Below are 26,987 nucleotides of genomic sequence, written 5' to 3' on the forward strand. Positions count from 1 at the left end.
TCATAGGTGTATCAAAGTTATTTTAAATTAAATACTAACATGCATCCTCTAATATATACTGCCTTGAAAACAAGGAAATGATCCGGTCATGTCCTTCATGGCAAGGGTAAGGAGTATATATGTGCCAAAAAATAATTATGACTATAGTTAGAAGGGAAAGAGTTTTGTTGAAAAAAAAATTTTTTTTTAGTTGTGTTGTGATTCAACTCCCTCTTCTGAGTCATGATAATATCTCAGTAATGTACTTATGGATATTCTAAGTATTAAAATTTGTCATTTTCTTTGAAAAAGATTAAATTCTACAGCATGTCTATTGCAGCCAAGAGTAGCAGAAGATGGTCTTTGGTTTGAAATAGTGGCTAGAAAAATTGCAAACTGATTTTGAACCAGGTCTTAGATTGTTTTTCCCCTTTAGCAGCTCATGAGGAATCAATTTAGTATAGTAAAAAGATTGCTAAATTTGAAGTCAGAGGACCAGAATCCAGAATCTGCCTCTGCCATTTAAATCCATGTGGGCAAGTCACTTGTATCCTCTGGGATTCATAACTCATATACAAAAGAGTTAGCTCACTTGACCTCTAAATTCCCTTCTGACTTTAAAACTTTCCTCTAAGACACGGGCTCTGATCTGTATTCGTAAAGGGAAGCCCAAGCCAATGCCATCATAGATGTTTTGAAGTATTGAAGATGTAAAACTGAAAAATAGAAACTAATATTAAAATTAGTAATTTATAAATCAATGAGAAAATCGACATTGCTTGAAATTATTCGAACTATGTCTACAAATTTGTACTCATTTTATGTCCTTGATGTAACAAGCTACCACAGACTGTTATTATTCCTAGGTAAGGCCAAGAATCTAGTTAAGTATCACAATGAATATTGAAAAACTCTTTTTTGATTTTAGACTTAACAAAATATAAAGCTAAATAACTGCTTCATTTAACCAATTAATCTTACCATTGTAACAAGATTTGAGTAGCAAATAGTGGAATATATTTAACATTGCTTAGAACTTCATATTTTTCATGATATTTAAATAATTATGACAATTTTAGGCAGTACTACTCTATTTACTGGTTTGTTTACAAGGTCTGTAAAGTGGTCAATTGGCTAATTAAAGGATTCCTTTAAAAGTATTTCTTATATAAATTGCCTGAAACCCTGATACTGTGGTATACAAGGAATCAGGTAAAAGAAAGATTTCTTATACAAACAGCCCAGATTTTAAGTTAATCACTTTTATCTTCCTCTGCCTAAATCAGTGGTTTTATGAATTACCAGCCTCTCTGTAGACTGTAATCTGTCCCTGAATCATCTGCTGGTAAGCTATCACAGCACTTCCCCCAGTCTGTAAATTAGACTTGATGCTTACTGAACAAGAATTTCTTATAGAGAACTTAAATTATTTCAGAGCACTTTTAAATCTGTGGGTTTGAAAGAGATATAAACAGGGTAATATAACATTAATTTAATGTGGATTGTCATTAAGATGAGGCACATATAATTTTTGTATACTCAGATAAAGTTTTATGAGGAAAAACTATGGAGAAGAGAGTTTTTGAGGCAGCTATTCCATTTTTACCTTCAGAGCTGAGAAAAGAAGGAAATTATCTGAAATTCCAAGAGTCTGAGAAAGATGTTAGAGTTGCTAGTTAAAATTGCTTAGTTAGTGTTTAATTAAGTCCAGATTTTCATTTCCCTTTGTCTTGGAATAAACTTTTAAGATTAGTAGTTGGACTAAATGCTTAATCACCAATTTTTTGGCTACTTCCATTTCTCCCCATCTTCCCACACAATAATATCTGAAGAAGAGCTTGTAGTCTTAAGAGTTTATTCAACTATTTGTAATTTCAAAGGCAGTTTGTTTTTATGGAAGAATTCGGGTTAGAAAAGACCTTAGTAAATCCTCAGTGACCTGATCACATACAAAGTTCTAACCCAATTTTTTCTAGAGGATATCCTAGTCTTGTAGAAAATTAAGAAACCTAAGATTCTGGCCTTAAAGACCCTGGTATAGAAAAGCATTCTCAGATTCCAAAAGTCTTTATTCAGTTAACTTCATACATTTTAATAGTAGTGTATTGGGATTGAATTATGTATTTTTAATCAATCTGATTATTCAGTTATTAAATTAAACATATTTTTCTATTTATATTCCTACCAGTAGGCAGATGAAATGCAGTAGTTGAATTTCACATTTCACACTGTTAAGAGATTAGCTATGACCACAGCTGAAATAATCAAAAGTGATTTGGTCTCAATGATGGGATGGTTCATTACATTTTGTTGCTGTTGTTTTTTGTAAAGCTCAATCATTTCTGTTTCTAAAACACAAAAATGTTGCCACATTTAACTGTGTATCTTTACAATGTTTTACAGCCTTTATTCATAACACCTTATAAAGTTATGAAATTATTGAAGTTTCATACTGAAGAATTTTGCACAATTTTTTTTAACTTTAGGTTCAAGTAAAATCACATCTTTACTTTATCCATTGAAAAAGCTACAGTGGGATGAATACAGTCATAATGCCTGTTAATATTTTGTCAGCCATATCAATGCCTTTGATGAATATAGGAGGAATACAAAACCTAGCTTTCTCCAATTGGCAGGAGATGGATGGAGATAGCTATGCTATACTGATTTGTTAGTGAGTAATATTGGAAAAAAGAAATATCAATACAGTAGTTACCAAAGAATTACATGACCATAGCACTAGGAGCATTTGTAGGCTGAGCTATGATATCACATCTAACCTGAATGAGAAATACACTGTAAAGAAAAGTACAATGAAATCAAATAAAGAAAATGTTAGAAAATTTTAACAAACTGATAGTAAACAGCTAAGTGAGAAGAGTACATTTCTCAAAGAATTTATTTCCAAGAGAGAATTTAATGGAAGCTTTAACATTTTTCTAAATAGGTAACTTAAAAAAAATATTTCCTCAAATAAAAAGATTGAGATTTTTAGAGTCCTTTTGGCACCACCTCTTCAAAACTTCCTAAATGACATAACTATAGGCAGGCATAAAAAGTCTCAATTTTTGAAATAAACTAGCAATTAAGAATAAAAGTATAGGAAGATATAATCTAAGACTAGAAATGTAACCAAGATTTTTATCCCATGGGCCCTTTAATGTCCACACAGAACAGACAGCATCTTGACTTAAAAGGCCTTATATACCAGACCCTAAGTAACTCAACTGCTCAGAACTTTTCAGTTTGCAATCATATTTTACAGATTGATACCAGCATATTTTTCATAGAGTTAAAGAAAGTTATCAAGGTGAGCAGCATAAAGCCATTAATTCTTTAAACCTGAGTGGTGTTAATCTGTGATTTATCATATTCACCATTCAAATATTTTATATGAACCTACTCTCAAAGTGGGTTTCATTTTATTTGCTCCTTTCTTTCCTTATTTCTGCAAAATGCAGAGAGGGAAAGATGTTAAACACATATTTATACTTAACCACCCAGTGTTATATATACTTTCTGGCTTCCACTGGAGAACCCCTGACATCGCAAGGAACGGTGATCAAAATTCCACACACTAGCTTCAAGCTGGGGGCTCGTAGCTACTGCAGCATTAAAAAGGGGTCTTGTCCTGGCTTCTTTAAATAAGCATGGTGATGGGATGGTTTAAGGGAAGAACACCTCTCAAGTCACATGACCACTGCTGTGCTTCATGTGTCCTGCTTCTTTCATTACAGCTTGGCCACTACATTCTACCTCTGTAATTTAGTGGGTGTGTGTGTATATGTAGATGTATAGTTCTGTTGGTGGTTACAAATTATGCATGCCTTTTTCAGTGTTAGAATGATATGCTTCCCCCTGTGTCACAGGTTATGGGTTAGCCCTTTCCAATTTTCTGTGTTCCTAAGAGTTTGGGTCTTCTGTTATTAGTGTGTGGTTCATGTAGCTGTTCATGTTGCATTAAACATGAGTTGAAATGCTGTCCCATGAAAGTTAGCTTTTCACATTGGGCTGAAAAAGTCTTCATTTCTGTGTAGCAATTCATGTTACTATAACCTATGGCTTTCAATTGTACCTCCATAATGAAGACCTGACTTTAAACACTGTGCTATTCTTGTTATGACCTAAGCATAAGGTAAGTGACTTCTCTAACTGTATCTAAAGATTGTGGTCATTTATTAAAATTTTTTTCTCTTCTTTTTTTTGCCTTTTTACATTATTTTTCTCATCTCTAGTATGTGCTTTTCTCATTTCATTTTCTGTTTGACTCCTTAAAATTGCTTTATGAGCATTGTGATCTTCAGCAAAATATATATCATAGATTTGAACACATCAAATTGTATTGTCATGTATAATTTGATGTCCTAAAGCAGTCTTGAATGGTAACTGAAAATATGTACCTATATTGTCAATAAACCATATGGTATTCATTTCTTCCACTGCCTTGAATACTACGGATTGTGTTTTACACATGGCTTAGCATTCACTCCAATGGAAAGATGAATCAGTCTCAACACCGGAAAGTCAGAAATTAAATATGGTAAAATTTTCTTGTACTAAGAGAGTGATAAAGCAGATACTCTGATACTGTCCCTTTCATTATGAATCCTTCAGAAAGCTGGTGGTAGATGAAATCCTAGTTCTGTTTTGTTTTTCAGACTTCCCCCTTTCCAATGATACATCCAGGGTAAGGTAGTGAGAAAAAAATCCACAAGACATGAACCTTCCCATAGAACTGGAGACGGACATGTGTTCCTTTCTTTGTGACATGTGTGAGATCAAGGGTAACACTTGTTTCCCAAATCCTTCTGTTCCAACAGATCCCATTACATTTTGTGTAATGGTACAGTAGAATCTTCAGCTTGGAGTATTATGAAAATACTTGAGAATTTTAAAATTCATAAACCTTATAGTGTAAAGTGGAGGGAAGGAGTTTATTTTAATTGGGTTTGACATATATAAACATTAGAACTGGACATTTTTTTAAAGTGATTTTCCCTCATTCTCCATCTTTACATCCAGAGTCCTTGGTGTTTAGAAAATATTTATATATATATACACACACATATATATATACACACACATATGTATGTATGTATTTATACATTTACATATATGTGTGTGTATATATATATATATATATATATATATACATACATACACAGAGAGGGAGAGAGAAGCAGACAGGCTGTTCTGGGTTGTTGGGTTAGTTGTTTTTTTATTTTAAAATTTCTCAAAAATCTGGCATTGTTATGCAAAGTAAAGTTATCAGACACATTATTCTATTGTTTGCTGGCTGTGTGCCAATATTGAGAAATGTTCATATATAGTTAGTTGAGTTTGTTTCTTATCATTCAAATCACTCTTCAATACATGCTTTGAAATTTATAGGAAGCAAGCTCTTTTCCATTGGCTCATATTGCCCTATAACAGGAATGTGAGATTTTAATCACTAAGTCAGGATTTCATTTGGATTTCTTTATTAAACCCACTATATAATAAAAAAATAAATGTTTAATAAACTATCCCTAGAGGCTTTTAAATTTTTTTTAACAATAGCTAGTGCAAAGTGATAAGTTTTTGAAACATTTTAAAACAAGATTGAACTGCTCTGTCCATTATAAATTTCTGGGTTTTGTCTATACATTAGCTCCAGAATAGATTGAAAGGGCTTAAAGATGAACTCAGGAGAAATAGAGATGATGGCATGAGTAACCACTACTGATCAAAGGAGTTGCTTTCCATATGCAAACATTGTTTTGCACTATGAGCTTGAGCTCCTTCTGCTCTACACTTTGTTGAAGATTCTCTTGACTTCCATTTTATTCCTTTTAGTGCTTTATTCTATAACATTTCTCCCCATACCCACTTTCCTTTTCTCTCCCAACCTTTTTCCCTCTTTTAAAAAGCTGCTGCTTCTATTTTCTGAATCATTTTTTTAACTTAGTTTTTCTTTTAGCAAGCTTGTCTATCAGTGTTTCTATTTCTTTTCTCCTTTAGGACTGTGGTGGTTATTGTAGTTAGACTTATTTTCATTCCATGGTATGCCAACTTGCTTTGCTAATTTTGTATGGAGCTCATCTTTCCCTTCTCCTTGTGATTTTCAATGAGAAACAGAAAAACTTTAATCATGTAAATGATGCCCCCTCCCTGCCTATCTACCCTTCTACATCTATAGATCTAATTCATTCAAATCCTTTTTTTCCCCCACACTTCCATTTCTTTTTTCTTAAACAGTCATCATTTTTTTCCTTTTGGTCCAGAGACGTGTTTTAATAAAACTTCAAAGAAAAAAACTTCACAGAGGCTCCATTTTTCATGGTGTCAAAAAAAAATAGTTCAGTGTAATAAAGAAAAAAGGCAAGATCTGGGCCAGAGGAGGACAATTTTGACATTTCTTTGGAAATTTTTATTTTTAATTGCATTTTTGTGTGGTTTTTTAACTTCCTGTGTGTATGTTTGTGATTTTTTTTGGTTTGTTTGTTTTAACATTAACGATTGTTTTTTTCAGGGAAGGACAACCATATCTCACCCTAAGTTGCAACATTCCTTTTATAAGTTGTTTCATTATTATAAGTAGATTGTGTTAAACTATAGATTCCAGTTTTTTGTGTGAATGTATTTTTGGGGCAAGCTACTGTGGAGCAAAGAGAAGAGGTTTGAAGTTTCAACTAAGCACAATTTCCTCTGAAATTAGCAGAAATATCTTCTAGCAAAAGACCCTTTTAGAGCACTATGATGTTCTGCTCTTACCTTAAAAACATAAAAAGGGTGGTTGTTGTTTTTTTAATTTTTCAAATGAGTTCACTGGAATATATACATACATAAATAACAAATAAGTCTAAATGGTAAATACAAAAATAGTAGACAAATAAGCTTAATTTCTTAGATTTTTACTAAGAAGCTATAAAACCATTGCATTGAAGCAGTATTAGCAAGGTGCTAATCAACACTCTCACAAAATAATGTTCCTTATTCTTAAATTTCTTTTTTCTTGTCCCACATTAATGGGTCTATATAATATGACTACAATTAAGTCTTTTGAGAACAACTTTCTTACATGTTGGTTATTATTGTTCTATTATAAAATGTCTAAAAGTGAATAATTTTTGCATCTTCAATTAAATAATCAAACTTGTAATTTTATCTATATCTTGATTTCTAAAACTTGTGAACAAAATTCCTATTATTTTCATCTTTGTTTTAGTTTATAATATGCTCTCAAAGTTTATTTTTATGACTGACAATCAGTGCTTTCTTGAAAGCATATTGGGGGGAGAGTGAATATATATGTGCCATATATGTCAGGTATATTGAATCCTACTTTTGAGATCTCAGAAATACATAAAGCCTTTGCCTCTGGATCCCAGAAGCTTGCCCATTAACTCTGCACATCTGATTGTCCATGTTACTTACAGTGTCTCACTGAGTCTATACTCTTTCTCTGCAGGTCCAGTCCAGGTGCAGCAGCAAGGAAAATATTCTCAGAGCCAGTGAGTATTGCATCATTTCAGGTGGATTATTGAATCAAATCTTCTATTAAATATAAAGATTTTTTAAACCTTCAATTACATATAAAGGATAGTTGAGAATAATATATCGGTAATGGACTAGCAAAAGAAAAAGCCATCTCAGACACAGAATTGACAAGGCTTCGTGATTCTGATTCTCAAGTAATATCCTCCAGGAATTTACATTTTCAGATGAGAATGATATATTCTTTCATGAACTACATATTCATTTTTGCTTTTTACTAAATCTCTTTTCCTCATAATAAAGGGGAAAGGGGGAAGAAAAGTAGAGTTATACTGTGAGATATATATATATATATATATATATATATATACATATATATATATATATATATATGTATATATATATATATATATATATATGTATATATAATTAAACTCCTAATCCCAGTGCAAGTATGCTATTGTTTTGCACTCAATAGTCTTAAAGTCTGAATCGTGGGGCCTAGAGATATTATGTAGCTGCCCAGAATCACAGAGACAGTGTGTGTCAAAGACAGAGGTTAAACCCAAATCTTCCTGACTTCAAGACCTTCTCTCTATTCACTGTGCCTTCCTGTACTTCTTTATGATATTCAGAGAGTTGCAACTAAACATAGATAAGTAGTAATGGTAATTTAAAGTCATATCTCAATCTGTAGTAAAATTAGAAGGCATGTAATTAATATGAACATGAAGCTACTATTAAATTACTTGAAAAGGTGGAAGCAATAGGACAATATACCTGATTCTCTCCCAAAAAAGAACATACTATTATCCTCTCAGTATTATTTTGTTACAATACATCTATGATGTTATCAATGTAGTTCCTCCCCTCAATGGGACAAGTCATAACTTAGTGACATCTTCTCATCAACTGCAATTTTTGTGCATATCTTCCCATAAAGTATATATAGACAATTTAGCCAATACCCAACAGTCTTCTTTATATCTTTTAGCACACTTTGGATACAACTTCACGAACATTTATTATCCCTTTCATTTGCTTCATGGCTGATGCACTTTCTTGGCCAGTCTCAGAATAAGAAAGACTTGTGTTCTAGTCTTGCCTTTGGTACATAATAGTTGTGTGATTATGGTCAAATTATAGTGTTCCCAGTTCCTCTCTAAGACTGTAAATGACAGCTGGATGGCTAATCTACATTGAGGAAAGTGGGTTTTTACATTAGGAGTTCCTTATACCAAAGAACTCATTTATTTGGGAGTATATATGTATAGACACTTAAATATATTGTGCAAGTCCTTATTGGTAACATGCTACAAATGTACTTATGTATCTTTCCATTATAGATCATTCAATACATTGATACTTTAGAGATTTGGGGGTTCTATTATTCATAATTGTATAACATCACTAGAAAACTGTCGGCATAAAATAAATTTTTATGTAAGGGAGAAGCTTGGTATTATATAAAGTTCTGCATAATACCTTAATCTAATCTGCTCTTCTTCTAACACACAATTATATATATATATGTATTGTGTATTTATATGTGTATGTATGTATGTGTAAAGAATGAATGAATAATTTTAAAAGGCATTTTTAAAATACTTGATTGTGCCAGGCACTATTCTAAAAATAAAAATCAAGCAAGACGGTCCCTGACTTCAAGAACCTTACATTCTAATAGAGTAAAACAGCATGAATAAGACAGAATTATATTGAGTGGATAGGATATAACTGAGAATATGTGTAGCAGTAGGATTTAGAACTGGCAACATAAGGTAAAAGCTCACCTCTCAGAGCCCAGAACCTAGAGTCTGAATTCCAGAGGAAAGAGGAGGACCAAAATGGACAGAACATGAATGATAATTTAGCAAAGGAAGCTGAGAAGTAATCATACAAGAAAGAAAAAAGCCAGTTGAGGATTATTCCTCTTGCCCCATCATATGCATGTTAGATTTTGTTTTTAAGCAGTAAAGCAAGATTTCATTTGAATAAGAATAATATTTTATTTAAAATTTTTTTACATTTAAATTTATTTAAACTTAATTTTTTTAAATGAGGAAGAATGGTATAAAATAAAGGGAAAAACTGATGCTCATTGTCATTAAAAGCTTCAGAATTGTCCATAAAAATTGAGAATTGGCTATCCTTCAGATTCTCTAAATTATAGATTATGTTGCACCTCATGTACCAAGCTCCATAACACCATGGAGCCTTTTCATTGAGATTTGCAATCATATAAAAGAGATCAGCCAAACTAGTCTACCCCCCAAAACTCAAGTAGATGAAGATGGATTAACTCCTGTGGGGCCTAACCCCAAAAGAGATATGATCAACTAATCATAGGGTGTGAAGATGACTTACTTCCATCTTTGTCCACAGCAGACACTCATAAGGCTTATCTCTTAACACCCGCTCATTTCCCCTACCTCAACCCCTCCCTCCTTTGTACAAGCTTACAACTCCCCCCATCTAAGCCAGGTAGCAGCCCTTCTCTCCAATCCCAGAACCACCACCCAACTCATCAAATCTCACCTGTCTCTTATAATAATCTTCTAATTGATCTTCTTGCATTATATCTCATTTCCACTCCAGTCAGTCTTCCATATAACCATGAAAGTTTTCTAAAGCATAAGTATGTCTATATCATACTTGTTCAATAAACTTCAGTGATTCCCTATTCATCTTTATCTCATCCATTTTTAATTTCTGTTTTGTTTCAGTTTGATAATTTATGTGATTTATAAATAATTAAATTATATATGTGAATACACATAAATGTTTACTCAGAAATTCAAGGATGATCAAAAAAATTTAGATGGGTAGATTATTGGGTTAGTGTGTGTATGTCTTTTTCTATACATGCATATATTTATATGTGTGTGTATGTATATCTGTATGGGTGTGTGTTGTATACACAAAGATTCACAAGTGGCAAACCCATCCCAGATTTTTTTTGTTTTTGTTTTTGTTTTGTTTTGTTTTTTGCTGAGGCAGTTGAGATTAAGTGACTTGCCTAGAGTCACACAGCTAGAAGTGTTAAGTGTCTGAGACCAGATTTGAACTCAGGTCCTCCTGACTTCAGGGCTGGTGTTCTATCCATTGCACCACCTAGCTGCCCCATCCCAGGTGTTTTTAACAAACCTATATTGACTCTTGGTGATTATTAGTTTAATGATTTTCTAAATAATTATTGATTTCAATTCTAGATTTCATAAATCATCCCTTTTAATAATACATTCTAAACTTTTGTCAGGAATGCAGTCATGCATGATATTTTCATCATTCAAAAAATCACCTATCTTTCTTTTCTTTATCTTAAAGTTTGAAGTAGCATTTGCCTATTCAAAGTCCCACAGTGTGTCATCTATTTATCATGACTTTTCAGAGATTGCTAACAGTGGCTCACCAACAAACTCTTTCTGTGCTCTGGAATATAATTCATCTGGACTGAGTAAACTCATTGAAAATAGCTAGGTTTTGTTTCATCATCTTTTCACTTTGAGTTAGGTTTCAGGTTATTGACTAACCTTTTTTATTTTATCCTTCCTAGGCCAAAGATTGTTCTCTCTAATAGAAAAAAGAAAGGCAAAAGAAAAGTTAACTGTTTCTAATTAGTTACCATACCTATTATTATTTCTCTGTATGCCTTGAATAATTGTCTCTTATTGATTCAATGTGATTTTTTTACTTGATTTCTCATATTCAACCTATTTGTTGATATTAGGGTTAGTTATTCATATAGTATCATGCCATTTAACCCCAATTATTTTCCTTGCTTCCATCTTCTTTATAAGTCTTTTAAAATTCTATATTGGCCTATGATATCTCTCTGTATTATTACATTGGTCTCTTTAGACAAATCATCTTTTTCTTTCTCATTAAAATCCCATTCCTCTGGGCAGGATTCACTTTTTTTTTTTAATCCACAAAATTCTATCCTTTCTCTGTAATCTTTAAAAAAAAAAAAAATCCCCTCTCTGGAAAACTGAGGTATAAGTCACATTGTGCCTAGTTTTTCCTTTCTTTTCTCTTGCTTTTTCTAACAGGAGTTTTTACTGAAGGACATATGTATTATGTGCTTACCTACCAAATTCCTAAATAGGGATAAAGTATTGAAAAGAGCTATGTGCCAACAATAGTGACAAAGGCCACGCAGTTGCAAAAGCAAACAGAAATATTAGAAGCAGCTTATCAGTGCTTGAACCCTCCTTTAGATGCAGATATTATGCCAAGGATTTGGACAACAAGTCATCAAATGCCTGATGTTACTGTATTTGTTCTAGTAGACTGAGTGTCTGTAAGCTTCCTGCCAAGGGGACTAATTCATTAAATATATAAATACTGGCTTCTATAATAATATATCTTGCCTATTGATTACAATGTCCCCAAATTTAGAAAACTGTTAAATTAAATCTGGTTTTGAGAAAAATAGTGACCATGAGATCCAACATTGGTTAAGCTAACAAGTTATCAGATTCTTATGGTCAGTATAGGGATGCAGAGTTCTCTCCAAATGCTACTTCAGATTCTTCAAATGGACAGTTAACTGCAGATACATCTTCCTCTTAACATGATGTAAAAGATTAGTGAAATAATTACAGAATGAAGGAAATTGATCAAGGAAATTGATTGGTTGGGTAAAACCAATTGTCAAAGTATAAGACTGAACAAGAAGTGCATCATGCAGGGGCATCATGCATGTGGTACAGTGGATAGAGACTTCCTGAAGTCAGGAAGACCTGAGTTCAAGTCTGGCCTCAGACACTTAATATTTCCTGGCTGTGTGACTCTGGACAAGTCACTTAACCCCGATTGCCTCAGGGAAAAAAAGAAAAAAAAAAAGATGAAGAAGTGTATTATGTGTGGATAAGATATTGTTGAGACACACAAAAAGGAATTTTAACTGGGTGGCCAAAATATTTAGAAGCAATCATTAACTGTAAAAAGTTTTAACTAGGTACTTAAGTTAATATGTAATTATCCGCAAATAGTCTCAAGAAACAAGGAAGAAATCTCAACCATTATGGAGAATAGAGAAAATTGTTAACTGAGTGGCATTGAGTTTGAAATGTGTCTAGTTATGCCATATCCTGAGTTTTATCTATATTTTAAGTGAAGGGCAGTCCCTATTAAAGGAAAAAGCGAAAGGACATTAAAAAACACTTTTCCCCATTTCATGTTGTAAAGGAAAATGCAGTTTTATAAAGGAAACAGAAGCAGTGTTTCCGGGGGGGGAAAGAGAATATGAGATGGAAAAGGCAAAATTTCATTTGCCAAGACAATGAATAATTTAAGACAGAGGAAAAAGGAATAGAAAGGGTTAGCTATAAATTAAAGCTTAAAAACAGTTTTCAGAATCCTTCTGAAGAACATTAAGGATGAACTGAAGGAAAATAATCTACTCCTACAAAAAGAATGATATAGTAGAGCCCCAAAAATATTGGATGAGAGAGAGGGAGAGCATCCAATAAAAGTCTCAGGAAGAAGGGAAGTGTGGTAATAGTTGGTGACTCCCTGCTGATGAATATCAAGACAGCTAGCTATTTATTTGTCAGTCCCAAAACAATTATAAAGAGTTTATTTGTCTTCCTTGGACATGAATCTAAGACATAAAAGAAAAGTTGACAAGATTTATTAAAATTAAAATCCTTACTTCTGATTTCACATGGGCAAAAATAACACTTCAAAAAATAATCTAAAAACTATTGCCAACAATTATAAATTTTTTTGAAAAAAAAAAAAAACAACTAAAGACCATGGGGATGTAAGTTATGGGTTTTTTTCATGTTGCCCATTGAAGGCAAGTGATGTAGTAGAGAAAAATTAATTTCTCTGAGAATGGGATTTGGATTTCTGGATCTGACTCCTGGACAGAGATGGAGTATACTATAAAAGATTATTAAGAATTTGTTTTCCAGATGTCTTTAAAATTTAATCAGAAGGATGGAAGTGGATATCTTCAACATAAAGAAGATCCAACTCACTTCCAGTTGATCAATGATGGACAGAAATAACTACACCCAGAGAAGGAACACTGGGAAGTGAATGTAAATTGTTAGCACTACTGTCTATTTACCCAGGTTACTTACACCTTCGGAATCTAATACTTAATGTGCAACAAGAAAATGGTATTTACACACATATTGCAACACATGTAAAATGTATGGGATTACCTGTCATCGGGGGGAGGGAGTGGAGGGAGGGAGGGGATAATTTGGAAAAATGAATACAAGGGATAATATTATAAAAAAAATTTTTTTTAAATTTTAATCAGAAGGACTTAAAGCTAAAAATGAAGGGGAAGGTAGAAAACTTTGTGTGTTTGTGTACATATATACATTATATTTGTGTGCATGTTTATATATTAAGTTTCACAAAGATAGATACATACACACATGCATATGTGCGCGAGGATAACAATTGGGATACCCAGAAATTCACTAGTGACAAAATCTAAGAAAGGAATAAAACATATGTCTATATGCAAATACCCAAAGTTAGACAATAAACAAAAAGAAAGAGGGATCCTAATATATAAGGTGATAAATTTAATTTCATAAGTATCACTGAGCCTTTATGTAATGAAACCTCTGACTAAACCATGTCTCTGGAGAGGTATATATTATTCAAAAGAAATAGTGTAGGTAAAGGGGAAAGGAGGTTAGCTTTGAAAATTAATAAAGGAGTGAAAGAGGAAAACATGACAGTAATTGAGTAAAAATCAAATAAGGAAGAAAAAAAGCTGTTTTTTAGTGGACTGTATATATTACAGACCACCTAGGCCAAAAAAAAAAAAAAAAAATACATGGAGAATTTGAGAAATAAATCACAAGCTTGATGCAGAGGTGTAACATAGTAGTGACAAGGAACTTCAGTTAACTAAAAATTTGCTGGAGCATTCTCTCTTCTCTAAAGAGAGCATCTTTTATGTTTTATCTCTCTTTCTTTTTCCTCCTTATTTTTGTCTTTCTCTTTCAGGATTTTACAATCTGAATTTTGGCTATCCAAGAAAATAATTTTTTAATGATCCTGGCCTGTATAATATTTGTAACCTGACATGGTTTTTTTAAAGCTTTTTATTTTCAAAACATATGCACAGATCATTTTTCAACATTGACCCTTGCTTGGCCTTGTGTTTCAGATTTTCCCCTATTTCCCCCCCATCCCCTCCCCTAGATGGCAAGCAATCCAATATATGTTATACATGTTAAAATATATGTTAAGTCCTATATACGTAAATACATGTATACAATTCTCTTGTTGCACAAGAAAAATCAGATCAAAAAGAAAAGAAAATGAGTAAGAAAACAAAATGCAAGCAAACAACAACAGAAAGAGTGAGAATGTTATGTTGTGGTCCACACTCAAGTTCCCACAGTCCTCTCTCTGGGTATAGATAGCTCTCTTCATCACAAGATCATTGTTGGAAAGAGTCACATCCATCAAAATTGATCATCATCTTGTTGCCGTGTATAATGATGTCCTTGTTCTGCTCATTTCACTTAGCATCAGTTCATGTAAGTCTCTCCAGGTTTCTCTAAAATCATTCTCCTGAGCCTTTATTTATAGAACAGTAATCTTCCATAACATTCATATGCCATAATTTATTCAGCCATTCTCCAAATGATGGGCATCCACTCAGTTTTCAGTTTCTTGCCACTACAAAAAGGGCTGACACAAACATTTTGGCACATACAGGTCCCTTTTCTTCCTTTAAGATCTCTTTGGGATATAAGCCCAGTAGAAACACTGCTGGATCAAAGAGTATGTATGCACAGTTTGATAACTTTTTGAGCATAGTATGAAATTGCTCTCCAGAATGGTTGGATCTGATCATAGTCCAACCAACAATGTATTAGTGTACCAGTTTTCCCATATCCCCTCCAACATTCATCATTATCTTTTCCTGTCATATTAGCCAATCTCAGAGGTGTGTAATGGTGTCTCAGAGTTGTCTTAATTTACATTTCTCTGATTAATAGTGATTTAGAGGATCTTTTCATATGATAGAAATGGTTTTAATTTCTTCATCTGAAATTGTCTGTTCATATCCTTTGGCCATTTATGAATTGGAGAATGACTTGAATTCTTATAAATTTGAATCAATTTTCTACATATTTTAGAAATGAGGTTTTTATTAGAATCTTTGGATATAAAGATGTTTTCCCAGTTTATTGCTTTCCTTCTAATCTTGTCTGCATTAGTCTTGTTTATACAAAAACTTTTTAGCTTAATATAATCAAAATTATCCATTTGGTGTTCAATTATGAGTTCTAGTTCTTCTTTGGACACAAATTCCTTCCTTTTTCACAGATCTGAGAGTTAAACTATGCTATGTTCTTCTAATTTCCTTATAATGTCACTCTTTGTGTGAATTATGAACCCATTTTGACCTTATCTTGATATGTAGTGTTAGGTGTGGGTCAATGCCTAATTTTTTCCATACTAGTTTCCAATTTTCCTAGCAGTTTTTGTCAAATAGTGATTCTTATCCCAAAAGCTGGGGCCTTTGGGTTTGTCAAACACTAGATTGCTATAGTTATTGACAGTTTTGTCCTGTGAGCCTAACATATTCCACTGATTGATTACTCTATTTCTTAGAACCTGGCATGTTTTTACAGAAGCAGTTAATGACATTAGGCAGGATATGCCTGTAATTTGTCTTTTTGTCATCTCTTTTTTTTTAATAATACAAAGGTACTAAATTAAAAAGACAACTTTATCATTTCTCTGAAGCAGGTTGAGACCCTCTATAAAGTTTCCTATTTCTGCTAATACAGAAATAGTGGCAATCTTATTCCTCCACTGAATCAGTTCTGCATTTGTGCCTTTCCTTTGGAATAGCTCTGTACTTCTCCCACTATTGTGCTGAAAGCTAGGGTTGGATCAACTGCCAACAAGGCAGTCCAGGCCCAGGGACTATGAGGTGACACATTCCTGGCTGAAAGATGAAGAAAGGATATTGTCAGGATCATGCCAGTGTAGAAATTTCATCCCAATGCCATCTCATCTTGAGAGTTTTCCCAGCCTACTCAATGTTAGTTTAGTCACTTTTTGACTAGATGGAAAGGGAACATTGAATATAGGATGTAACGAGCTGTCGTCTCCAGAAGCTGCCGGATCACTCTCTGGGAAGAGATCTGCTGTGTCTTCTACTCAAATCTCTCCGACAGATTCTTCTTCCTGTAACGAACCGTTGTCTCCAGGCAGTTGCTGTTAACTCTTGTCCAGAGAAGTGACTTCCCTTCCTGCAGAGAGCCCCGTCAAGCCTGATGCAATGCAGAGAGTCTTTTCCTTGAATCCTGGCTCTGAATCTCCTCCAGCTCTTATCCTTCTCCAGGCAGACTCACTTTCCAGGCCCACTGTTCTCTCTTTTATTCTCCCAGAGAATGGGCGTGGGATAATGCAAGGGCTTCTGGGAAGAACCACCTCAGCCAATGAGCCTGCTCCTTCCATCAAGTCAACCTGAGTTCTCACCTTGTAATTGTCCAACCTGAATTCTCACTTTGTCACTATCCAGACAACCCGAGTTCTCACTTAGTAATCCTAACAATAGGATATCCATCATGTTTCCAGAGAACTTTTTTGGGTGCAATAGAGCAATTTTCAGTGTAGCAACTGTGTAATAATTGTCTAATGATACCCAAATTCAAGATTTTTATAAAAATAATGGTCTCTTTTAATTTTATTATTGAATTTAGAACTAGAAGAGACCTTAGAGACCATATGGTTCAAATCTCTAGAGCTGAAGAAACTGAAATCCAGAGTGACTGGCCATGGTCATATAGCAAAGCCAAAAGCAAACCTATATACTTTGATTCCCAGTCCAATGACCTTTTCAATACTGTCAAGGTCAGATGGCTAGGACTTGAAAAATCTTTCCTTAGTTTCATCATTAAATAATTTGTTTAAACTTCACTTAATGCCTCAAGTTTCCTTTATATCTGCATAAATCTAATAGCCATAGTACTCTGAAAGGGTTTCATGAATTAGTCAAGCTGGTAAGTGATAACAAATCCTTAGATGAAAGGTATATATTATCCACAGACAGTTGTTTCTACCCTAATATTATTTGTTTTGTTCTGTGGCTTAGCATCAGAAGTTTCTTGTCAGTGTTTTTTTGTTTTTTGTTTTTTGTTTGTTTTTTAATTATTGGATTTTTTAAAAGCTAGAAATTTAATCTGTTCATCTTCTTTTGCACTGAGGGAATGTTACAGTGCTATTCCTACTCCAAAAATGAACTATTCAAGGTTTTGAGGTGTTTGTTTTTTTTTTTAATGTAAAAAGTGAAATTTCACACATAGAAAAATTTGAGAGTAGGAGGTATTTCTATGAAACTGAAGAGAGAGAGAGGGAGCTTAAAAGCAACGCTGTTACTAATATAAGAGGAGTAAGTGAAAAATGCAAAATTTACGATTTCATTACCACTCTTAAAATCGTAAACTTGAAGGAAAGTATTAAGAAATACCTCCTCCTTTGTTTCTTTGTTTTCTTGTCAGAATTTTTTTAAATTTTAAGACATAAAAAATATACAAAGAAAATATTTTAAACAGAGTTCTGTGAGAAAGCTAATGAAGCTTATTCTTCTGTGTATTTATGTAGAAGAGGAAATAATTTCCTTTTTTTTGACCATCAGTCAATAAACAATAGGTATTTTATTAAGTTCCTAGTATGCCAGGCACTGTTCTAATAACTGGAAAAAGGAAAGAGGGAAAAGACAATTCTTGCCCTCAGGGAACTCACAATCGAAAAAAATTAAAAGACTAGAATTAAGAGGGGTTGTAGAATTAGAAGAACACAGTATATAGTAACATCTACATTGTTTTAAGGATGACTTTGAGTGAATAAACAACTCATCTATTACAAATACACGTATTGATTATAAAGGATATACAAAGAAAGACTATGCATTCAGAGAAAGAATTAATAAATAGAAGTATGTATAGAATAAATTTACATACATACCTATCTATTTGTGTCTAATGGTAGCCATCTCTAGTATTGAGGAAACTTAAGGAAAATGTTTTTTGTTTTTTTATTTTTTACTTCTTATATATATATATTTTTTTTTTTTTAGCCAATAACTTACATAAAACCCTCTTTAATTTAGAGTGACAGCTTTCCACAAGAAACTACTTAAAAAGCAGCTTTGGTCAAGAATGGAATGAAATAGCCAATCACAATAGACATTACTGATGATTTTTTTTTAAACCAATACATTCACCAGTTATGTTCAAAAAACAAAACCAAAACATCTACAAGAGATATTTTCTCAATTTTGACTTGTGGTAGGGTCTTTCCCATCTTCATGCAAATGCTGGAGCTGCATTCTTTCAAGTGTCTGTCATGCTAGAGAATGAAAGTACAGCTTCACATGATTCATAGCCCCTGTATCGAAGACTCTATAAAGTCTTGAAATCCCAAATTGTCATCGCTCCATCAATACCAGTGGTGCAGAATTTGAGGCAGTCTTTCTTGTCTACTTCATAAATAGACACTTGGGTGATACCATTTTGGTGTAGCATTTCTAGAGCAATGTTGCGATCTTCAGTCATGGCTCTCTTATCCATGTTGTGGAAGCACTCCATAGCAGAGATGCTCTGTTTTGGAATGTTTGATTTGGAGACAAAAATCAAGGAGCCATGGTCATCATAGTTAAGCAGCATTGGGCAGCAGTCATGACCAGCAGCCACCATGCTATTCTCAGAGACAAATAATACACTCAGGAGTGGGAGGAGCTCTGTTTTCAGCTGTGAAATCATCATGTTTTTGGAGGCATCAGCAATCCAAATAGTACTATCATGGGTGACCTAAGCAAGGCGGTTCCCACTACCAGAGTAACTAACCCCATGGACCCAACCACCACTTACAGTACCACCAAACTCTGACATCAGCTGACCAAAAGGCATCTTGGTATCCCATGGAGTACTGGCTGGCTTTTAATCAACTTCTTTAATGTAGACAAAAAAAAAACCTCTGCATTTGAAATCACAAGATCCAGCAGCCAATAAAGCATTGTTTGGGTGCCAGTCCAAACTAAGGACAGTATAATAAATTGGCTTTTTAATGTATTTGCTCACTTACCAGTCATTTTCAGATTCAAAGTAGAATATATAGAAATCAGCCAAGCTCCACTACCTACAGCAAATTTATTCTCCAGGGGAGACCATTTCACAAAAATAGCTGCATGATTAATCCTAAGGATGACTAGGATTGGTTTCCAGATGCCATCTTTCTGACTCCAGCTATAGGCATTATGGTCTTCACCACAAGTTACAATTCAATCATTTTTGAGAACCCAATCAATACCTGTAATGTGTCCATTGTCTTCCTTCAGTTTATGGGCTTTTACCCATTGGTTCCCATACTTGTCAATGTGGACTTCATGATTATCAGGGCTAAAGGCAATCTAAGTACGATCTCTGTTCTAAGCATGGCAAGTGATTAGCTCTAGTAAAAACTGATGTAAGGACATTATTCTTAGTGTTTTCAAAAGGAAAAAGCTGGGATTGGGAGGGTGCAGAGAGGCAGTGGAGGATTCCTGGACTCTGGTCAGTTGGTGCAAATTAGCTCCAGCAGAAGGCTGGAGGAAGACAGAGGCCAGGCAGGAAAAGGTTTTAAAAAGAAATTTGCATAATAATTTTGTGATGTATTTAAAAGGAATAGCAAATTGTGTACAGTAGATTTACGGTTTCGTCTATAATCATCTTTTTATTAATAATATAGTATATATATATTATATATATATAGTGATATTAGGGAAATGCTTTTTTGTTCTATAAATTAATTTTAAAAAGAAAGCTTGGGAAATTATTCCTATAGAAGATAGAATTTTAATTGGAAAGCCAGGAAACAGATAAAAAGGGAGAACATTCCAGACATAGAGGACAATGAGAGAAAATGCTTAAGTGTTGCAAGGTGGCGTGAGTATCTTGTTCACAGAATAGCTGGGAGGTTCCTGTCACCTGTACGTGGCAGAGAGAACACTGAAAGGATGGAAGGGAGCTATGTTATAAAGGACTTTGTTGAATAGATTATTTTTTAATTTGATCTTGGAGGTAATAGAGTAGACTTTATTGAGGTAGAGGGGGTAAGGGAAGTATGTGATAGGATTTGACCTATTCTTTAAGAAAATTACTTTTTGATTTTTTTTTAGAGTGGGAATGGACTTGAAGCAGACAGATCTGCCATCAATTAGACTATTGACTAATCTACATGTAAGAACCTAAACCATGTTATCAGAGTATATCTATTATCAGAGAGAGTATCAGGAGAAATAGAGACATATTCAAGAAATGTTGCAAAAGCAAAATTTGGCAAGTTTTAGCAATAGCTTGAAGGTGGAAAGTATGAAATGTTAAGGATGATATCTTAGGATACAAGCCTAGGGGCTGAGAAGATGGTGTCCTCTACAGTAATTGGGAAGGTTAGTAGGGAGGAATGCTAATGAGCTCAATTTTAGATATATTGCATTTAAGATGTCTACTAGATATCAAGTTTAAGATAACTGAAAGGTAATTGGAGGTGAATATTAAGGCAGGATAGATAAATTTGAGAATCATCAGCATAGAGATGGTAACTAAAGATAATTACTCAGTAAAATAGAATAAAGAGAAAAGGGCAAAGGATAGAGCACTGTGGAATACCTACATTTAGAGAATCTGTTCTAGATGAAGATCCAGGAAAGGAAATTTTGAAGGAGTACTTAGATAGGTAGGACAAGAACCAAGAGACAGTAGTGTCCTGAAAATCTAGAAAGAAGAGAGTATGAAGAAAAAGATGGTGGTCAGCAGTGTTAGAAGCTGCAGAGAAGTCACAGAGAACAAGGACTGAGAAAAGATTAGTGGATTTGGCAACTAAGAGATCATGAATAACTTTGGAAAAAGTTGTTTCAATGGAAATCAGACTGTAAGGGATTATGAAAACATTGAGAAAAAATAAAAGGAAGCTCCTCTTCTCAAGCAGTCTTCTTAAGGAAATAGAAGAGATATAGAATGATAGTAAATGGGGATAGAAGAATCAATTGAGGGGTTTTTTGAGGATGGGAGAGTCATGACAATGTTTGTAGGCAGTAATAAAAGGAGCCAGTACACAAGAAGAAACTAAAGGGAAATGAGGAAATGGGAGTGACAGAAGGGAGAAATCTATCAAGGAGACAGGATGGAATGGGACCACTTTAGATAGATTGAAAGGCAATTTCTTAAGCTGAGACAGATGAAAGGAGGAGTGAGTGACAGAAGGCTTCTGGATGATACAGGAAAGTAAGAAATGGGAAGAAAGAATATAAAAGCAAATAGTATTCATTCTTTCTGTAAAAAAATGAGGCAAGATTCTTGACTGAAAAGGGCAGAGTAGGGGGGAGGTATGGAAGATTTTTACAAAATCTAACCAGGGTTGCAGTCATTTGCAAACATGCATTTGCCTCTGTGTAGGGCATAATGGCAGATACTTGGGATACAGAGAAGAATAAGGCAATCTTTGGTGGGGTATATAATCTAAATTAGTGAGAATTAGACTACTTAAAGGGAAAAGATAACTAGCAATATGAGGTAGAATATATTAGGTGACAAATGCCATAAGTGATAAGAACTATTCATTTTGTCACTTAATGATCTCTGAACTTCCTTATAGCTTTAAACACTATAAAAATTTTTTTTTTATAAACATCTTCCATTATCTTCTGTAACTTGGAAGGTGTTCTAATAACCTTCTAATTGGTCTGCTTCCAATCTCTTCCCTTTCCAATTTTTCTTTTACACCATTATAAAAATAATCTTAATTATAGATAGATAGATAGATAGATAGATAGATAGATAGATAGATCTGATTATAACACCTCCCACTTATAGTTTCTTCTTGGCTCCTGATTGCCTCCTAAATCAAGTCTTAAACATCCAGCACTCCTTCAGTATCTACTTGTCCATACAAAATCTCTGCTCTAGCCAAAGTGAAGAAGCAAGATATAATAAAAATCAGAATCTGGATTTGCAAAAGGTTCTAACAGGGAAAATGGCAAAGACTAACACTGAAAAGAGGGTATCTTCACAGCAGGCAAGAGTCCTGGCAGGCAGCTGTGCCAAGAAGAAAGGTCCTTGGCAAAGCGTAATCCTACTTCGGACTTCTGCAGAAATTTGGAGTTCAAAAGTGTCCCTTTTATAAGAGGTCTGAGGCTGGGGCTTCTATTCAATGTCCCCAGGACTAGATTTTCAATTGAAAATAAAGTACTTATCTTGGAATTTCGAGCCACTCTGTAGGAATATCAGGACCAGATCTCCAAATTAATGAGACCACTCAAGCTCCAGCTACTGGGAGTAGTCCTGGCTAATCTTCAACTCAGTAGAGGGTGTAGCTAGTCCCTGCCAAGATTTCTAACAGAATGAGACCATTTAACTGCCTTGAAGGGTGGGTCTCTGTCAGAGGAGAGTTTCAGGGTTCACCCCTCCATCCCCATCAAAAGGACACTTAATTCAGTGGTGTGCAAGAAATCATCATACTCTTTTGAGACAATGATTTATTTAATCAGGATAGATAACCATTCTAGTTCCTTTATAACATAGGAGAAGAGGATTGGCTCTGAGGTTTTAATTAAATAAGGTACATTTATTTATATAATAGCAAAACCCACCAGTTACCTATCTTTCCTCCCTGCCTGGATCAGCTTCTAGATTCTTGTCATGCAATAAATGTGTGTGCTCAGATTCAAAGTAGAAAAGAAAAGAAAAGAAACTATCACCATAACACCAATTGTCTAAATGAAGAAACAATGTTGATGAAATGCCCATTTTAACATACAGGAAAATGTCATTCTAATATACTATTGAACAAAACAAAGGAGAAAACAGAATCCTTAAATGAAAACTTTAGAATTAGAAGGGAGGTACTTTAGAAATCATCTATTTCTATTTTTTAACTTATTCTGTCATCTAGTTAATTTTTAAAGATATATATATATATATATATATATATATGTATATATATATATATATATATATATATATATATATGTTTTCCTCCTTTATATTATTTGAAGATATTTAATCCTAAAGGCTGAGCATCAGCTGAAGAGGTTTGTTTATTCCTGTAACTTAACTTAGCAAGCACCACTAAAGCTAGGAATTTGTCATGGTTCTATTTCTAGTCTTTCTCAACACTCCTTTAGTACTAATATGAAGTGTTCTGCCATGTTTAGCTAGCAGATTTTCATATCCCAGTTTCACATAGGTTTTCAATTTAAAAATAATTTTATCAAAGAGCCATTTGTATTTGTTTGGTGACATTACTGTTTTAGTGGAATAACACATTATCATCCAGCATAGGTGCCCATAAAATGTAGACAAAATGAATTTATTAAAATTCTCACCATAACAATATCAAGTTGTTAAGAGATTTTTAAAAATTCTATTCTTTCAACTACAGCTCATATTATTCTATGAAGACTTTCTTTTTCAACTTTTTATAGTGGCAAGAAATTGGGAACTGAGTGATTGCCTATAAAAGGCTGAATAAGTTATAGTGTATGAATGTATGGAATATTATTGTTCTATAAGAAATAATCAGCAGAATGATTTCAGAAAGGCCTGGAGATACTTACATAAATTGATACTTGATACTAAGTGAAGTGAGCAAGACTAGGAGATCATTATATATGGCAACAACAATATTATACGATGATCAATTCTGATGGACACGGCTTTCCAACAATGAGATGATTCAGGCCAGTTTCAATGATCTCGTGATGAAGAGACTCATCTGCACCCAGAGAGAAGACTGTGGGAATTGAGTGTGGATCATAACATAACATTCTTACATTTTTTGTTGTTTATATTTTGTTTTATTATTCATTTTCTTTTCTTTTTGATCTGATCTTTCTTGTGCAGCAAGATAATTGTACAAATATGTTTATATACATTGGATTTAACATACTTTAACATGAATAACATATATTAGGAAAAAAATTTAATTTCAAAAATATATTGCTTTTTGAAGTGTCTCCTTTACAATATATCAGCATTGTGATGGCACAAATAAAGAAAAGAAATGAAGAAGAAAGATTCTATTCATTCTCCTGGAGACTTTCTAGCTTTGTGTTACAAAGGTAACCTAGGTAAGCCTGAATCTTGGATTCTCCAACAATTCTGCTATATGACTTCGGAAGAATAATTTAATAATCTCCTACCATTGTTTTCTTCAAAAGCAAATTGAATGGCTGTGCTGCAACAGAGGTATCAAACATTCCTTCAGCAGCACCATAATGCCTTGAACCAGATTAAAACATATTTTGAAAATATTTAACAAAATCAATAAAAATATAATAGAACATAAGTAATGTTAATATGTGGTTTTCTATGAAAGTTTAATGGCCCCCAGTTTCTATTTGACCCTTCTAAGCTAAATGATCCCTATTATTCTTTTTAAATCAAAATTTCTGTGATTCTAAATCATTATACTATTAAAAAATTCTAGAAAAAAGTAAGAGTTTTCTAATATGATAAATAACTTTCTGTCACTCTAATAACTATATTTACTGGATAATAAACAGGCTATGAGATCTCACAAATGATAAACAGGAACTTTTAAATAGTGTAAGAAACAAAAAATATTTATTCTGTTTCAGGTTATCTTCAAATTGGTGTTTGTTGGAAATTGGAATATTGCTAAGACTTCTGAACTAGGAATGTGACATAAAAAATATTAGATGATCATGTAACCAACGGGAAAGCACAGTATTTGTTTTCCTCAAAACTTTCAAACCAAAACCTCAGAAAAAGCAAACTATAATGTCGAGCAGCTAAAAAGTACCATACAAAGGAAGGAAAGAAGGAAGGGAGAAAAAGAATTAACTAATCAATTCTCTGTAGCCATAAATGTTGCAGTATATGTAAAGATAATCAAAAGTTTTAGCTGAAGGATCCAGCTGGAGGAGGAAAAATCTTAGAAAAAAATGATACTGAAACTCAGTGAGGGCTTGCTGGAAGTTCTACATAACATTGTGAAAGAGAGAGGAACCTAAAGGTAAAGAGGAAAAACAATGACTACATCTACAAGGGAAAAGGAAAAAAGACTAGAGTTGTAGGGGGAAAAAAAAATTTTTTTTATCTCCATAACAGTGACATTGACAACTTTACCCGGTAATGATTCATAGTCTTAGACTAACTAAATTGCCTTCAGAAATCATTTCTTTTTTTTTTTTTTAATTAAAGCTTTTTATTTTTCAAAACATATGCATGGACAATTCTTCATCATTAACCCTTGCAAAACTCTGTGTTCCAATTTTCCCTTCCTTCCCCCACGGCCTCCCCCAGATAGCAAGTAGTCCAATATATGTTAAACATGTTAAAATATATGTTAAATCCTATATAGAGAGTGAAAATCCTGTGTTGTGAACCACACTCAGTTCCCATAGGCCTCTCTCTGGGTGTAAATGGCTCTCTTCATCACTGAATAATTGGAACTGGTTTGAATCATCTCATTGTTGTAAAGATCCATGTCCATCAGAATTGATCATTGTATAATCTTGCTGTTGCCATGTATAATGATCTCCTGGTTCTGCTCATTTCACTTAGCATCAATTCATGTTATTGACCTACTTCTTAAGATTTATTGTATATTACTTTCCACATTCCAGCCAAACTGGCCTTTTTGTTGTTTTCATACATTCCATCTTTCATCTTGGTACTTTATCACACAAACCCAGAAAGCATCTCTTCTTCACCATCATCTCTTTACTGCTCACCTCAGATTCCATCTCCTACAAGAAGTCTTTCCTATTTCTTAACCCTCTGGTTACTGAGTTTTCCCTACAGAAATTACTTATATTTATTTGCATTTAATTATCTATATAGTTGTTTTTTTCCCAATAGAATATTAGCATCTTGAATCAGTGATTATTTAGTTTTTATCTTGAACCTAGTATGGTGCCTGGCATTTAATAAATACTGACCAGATTGAATTAAATAGAATTGAGATGAGGAGAGGAAAATGAGGAGGAAGTTCATGATAAATAACCTCAATTTTCTTTGGTAATTAGCAGGTGAGATTTTCTGTTCAGATTGGAAGAAGGTGATATCTCAATTGAAGACTTGTAGAAGGGGAAACAAGTAAGGGGGGGGAAGCATTTCTCAAATGCCTACTACAGCCAGGCATTGTAACATTTGGAATGCATGCTTTAGAGTCAAGGAAGAATAAAAGTATTGCTGTGCAGCATTGAAGACCCAGTTAAAATTACATAACATCAATTTGCAGCTGACCAGTTGTTTCTAGTATTGTTTAGAATTTTAGAAAATCTTGGTTAAAATCTAGCCAATGGATAATCCAGTGCATTGTAAGAACATGAATGTCTTAAGAATAAGGATGGAAAATAATATAAAATAATTTTATTTTATTTTTTTTTCTTTTTTCTGAGGCTGGGGTTAAGTGACTTGCCCAGGGTTACACAGCTAGGAAGTGTTAAGTGTCTGAGATCAAATTTGAACTGGGGTCCTCCTGAATTCAGGGCTGGTGCTCTATCCACTGCGCCACCATACTAT

General features: G+C 33.6%; 1 protein-coding gene and 1 pseudogene across 13 annotated transcripts in view; one reads left to right on the forward strand and one right to left on the reverse strand.

Moving 5' to 3' along the window:
* GPHN (gephyrin) overlaps positions 1–26,987 on the forward strand; it is a 762,070-nt gene that overhangs the window by 551,036 nt on the left and 184,047 nt on the right. For all 13 annotated transcript variants that reach the window (XM_074290409.1, XM_074290412.1, XM_074290421.1 and 10 more), the window contains one exon: positions 7,430–7,472. In XM_074290409.1, coding sequence (XP_074146510.1) covers positions 7,430–7,472 — 43 coding nt within the window. The remainder of the gene's footprint in view (positions 1–7,429; positions 7,473–26,987) is intronic.
* On the reverse strand, positions 18,643–20,054 carry LOC141556381 (actin-related protein 2/3 complex subunit 1A pseudogene; annotated as a pseudogene).

The sequence above is a fragment of the Sminthopsis crassicaudata genome, chromosome 2 (genome assembly GCF_048593235.1).
Source record: "Sminthopsis crassicaudata isolate SCR6 chromosome 2, ASM4859323v1, whole genome shotgun sequence".
In the NCBI taxonomy this organism is placed as follows: domain Eukaryota; kingdom Metazoa; phylum Chordata; class Mammalia; order Dasyuromorphia; family Dasyuridae; genus Sminthopsis; species Sminthopsis crassicaudata.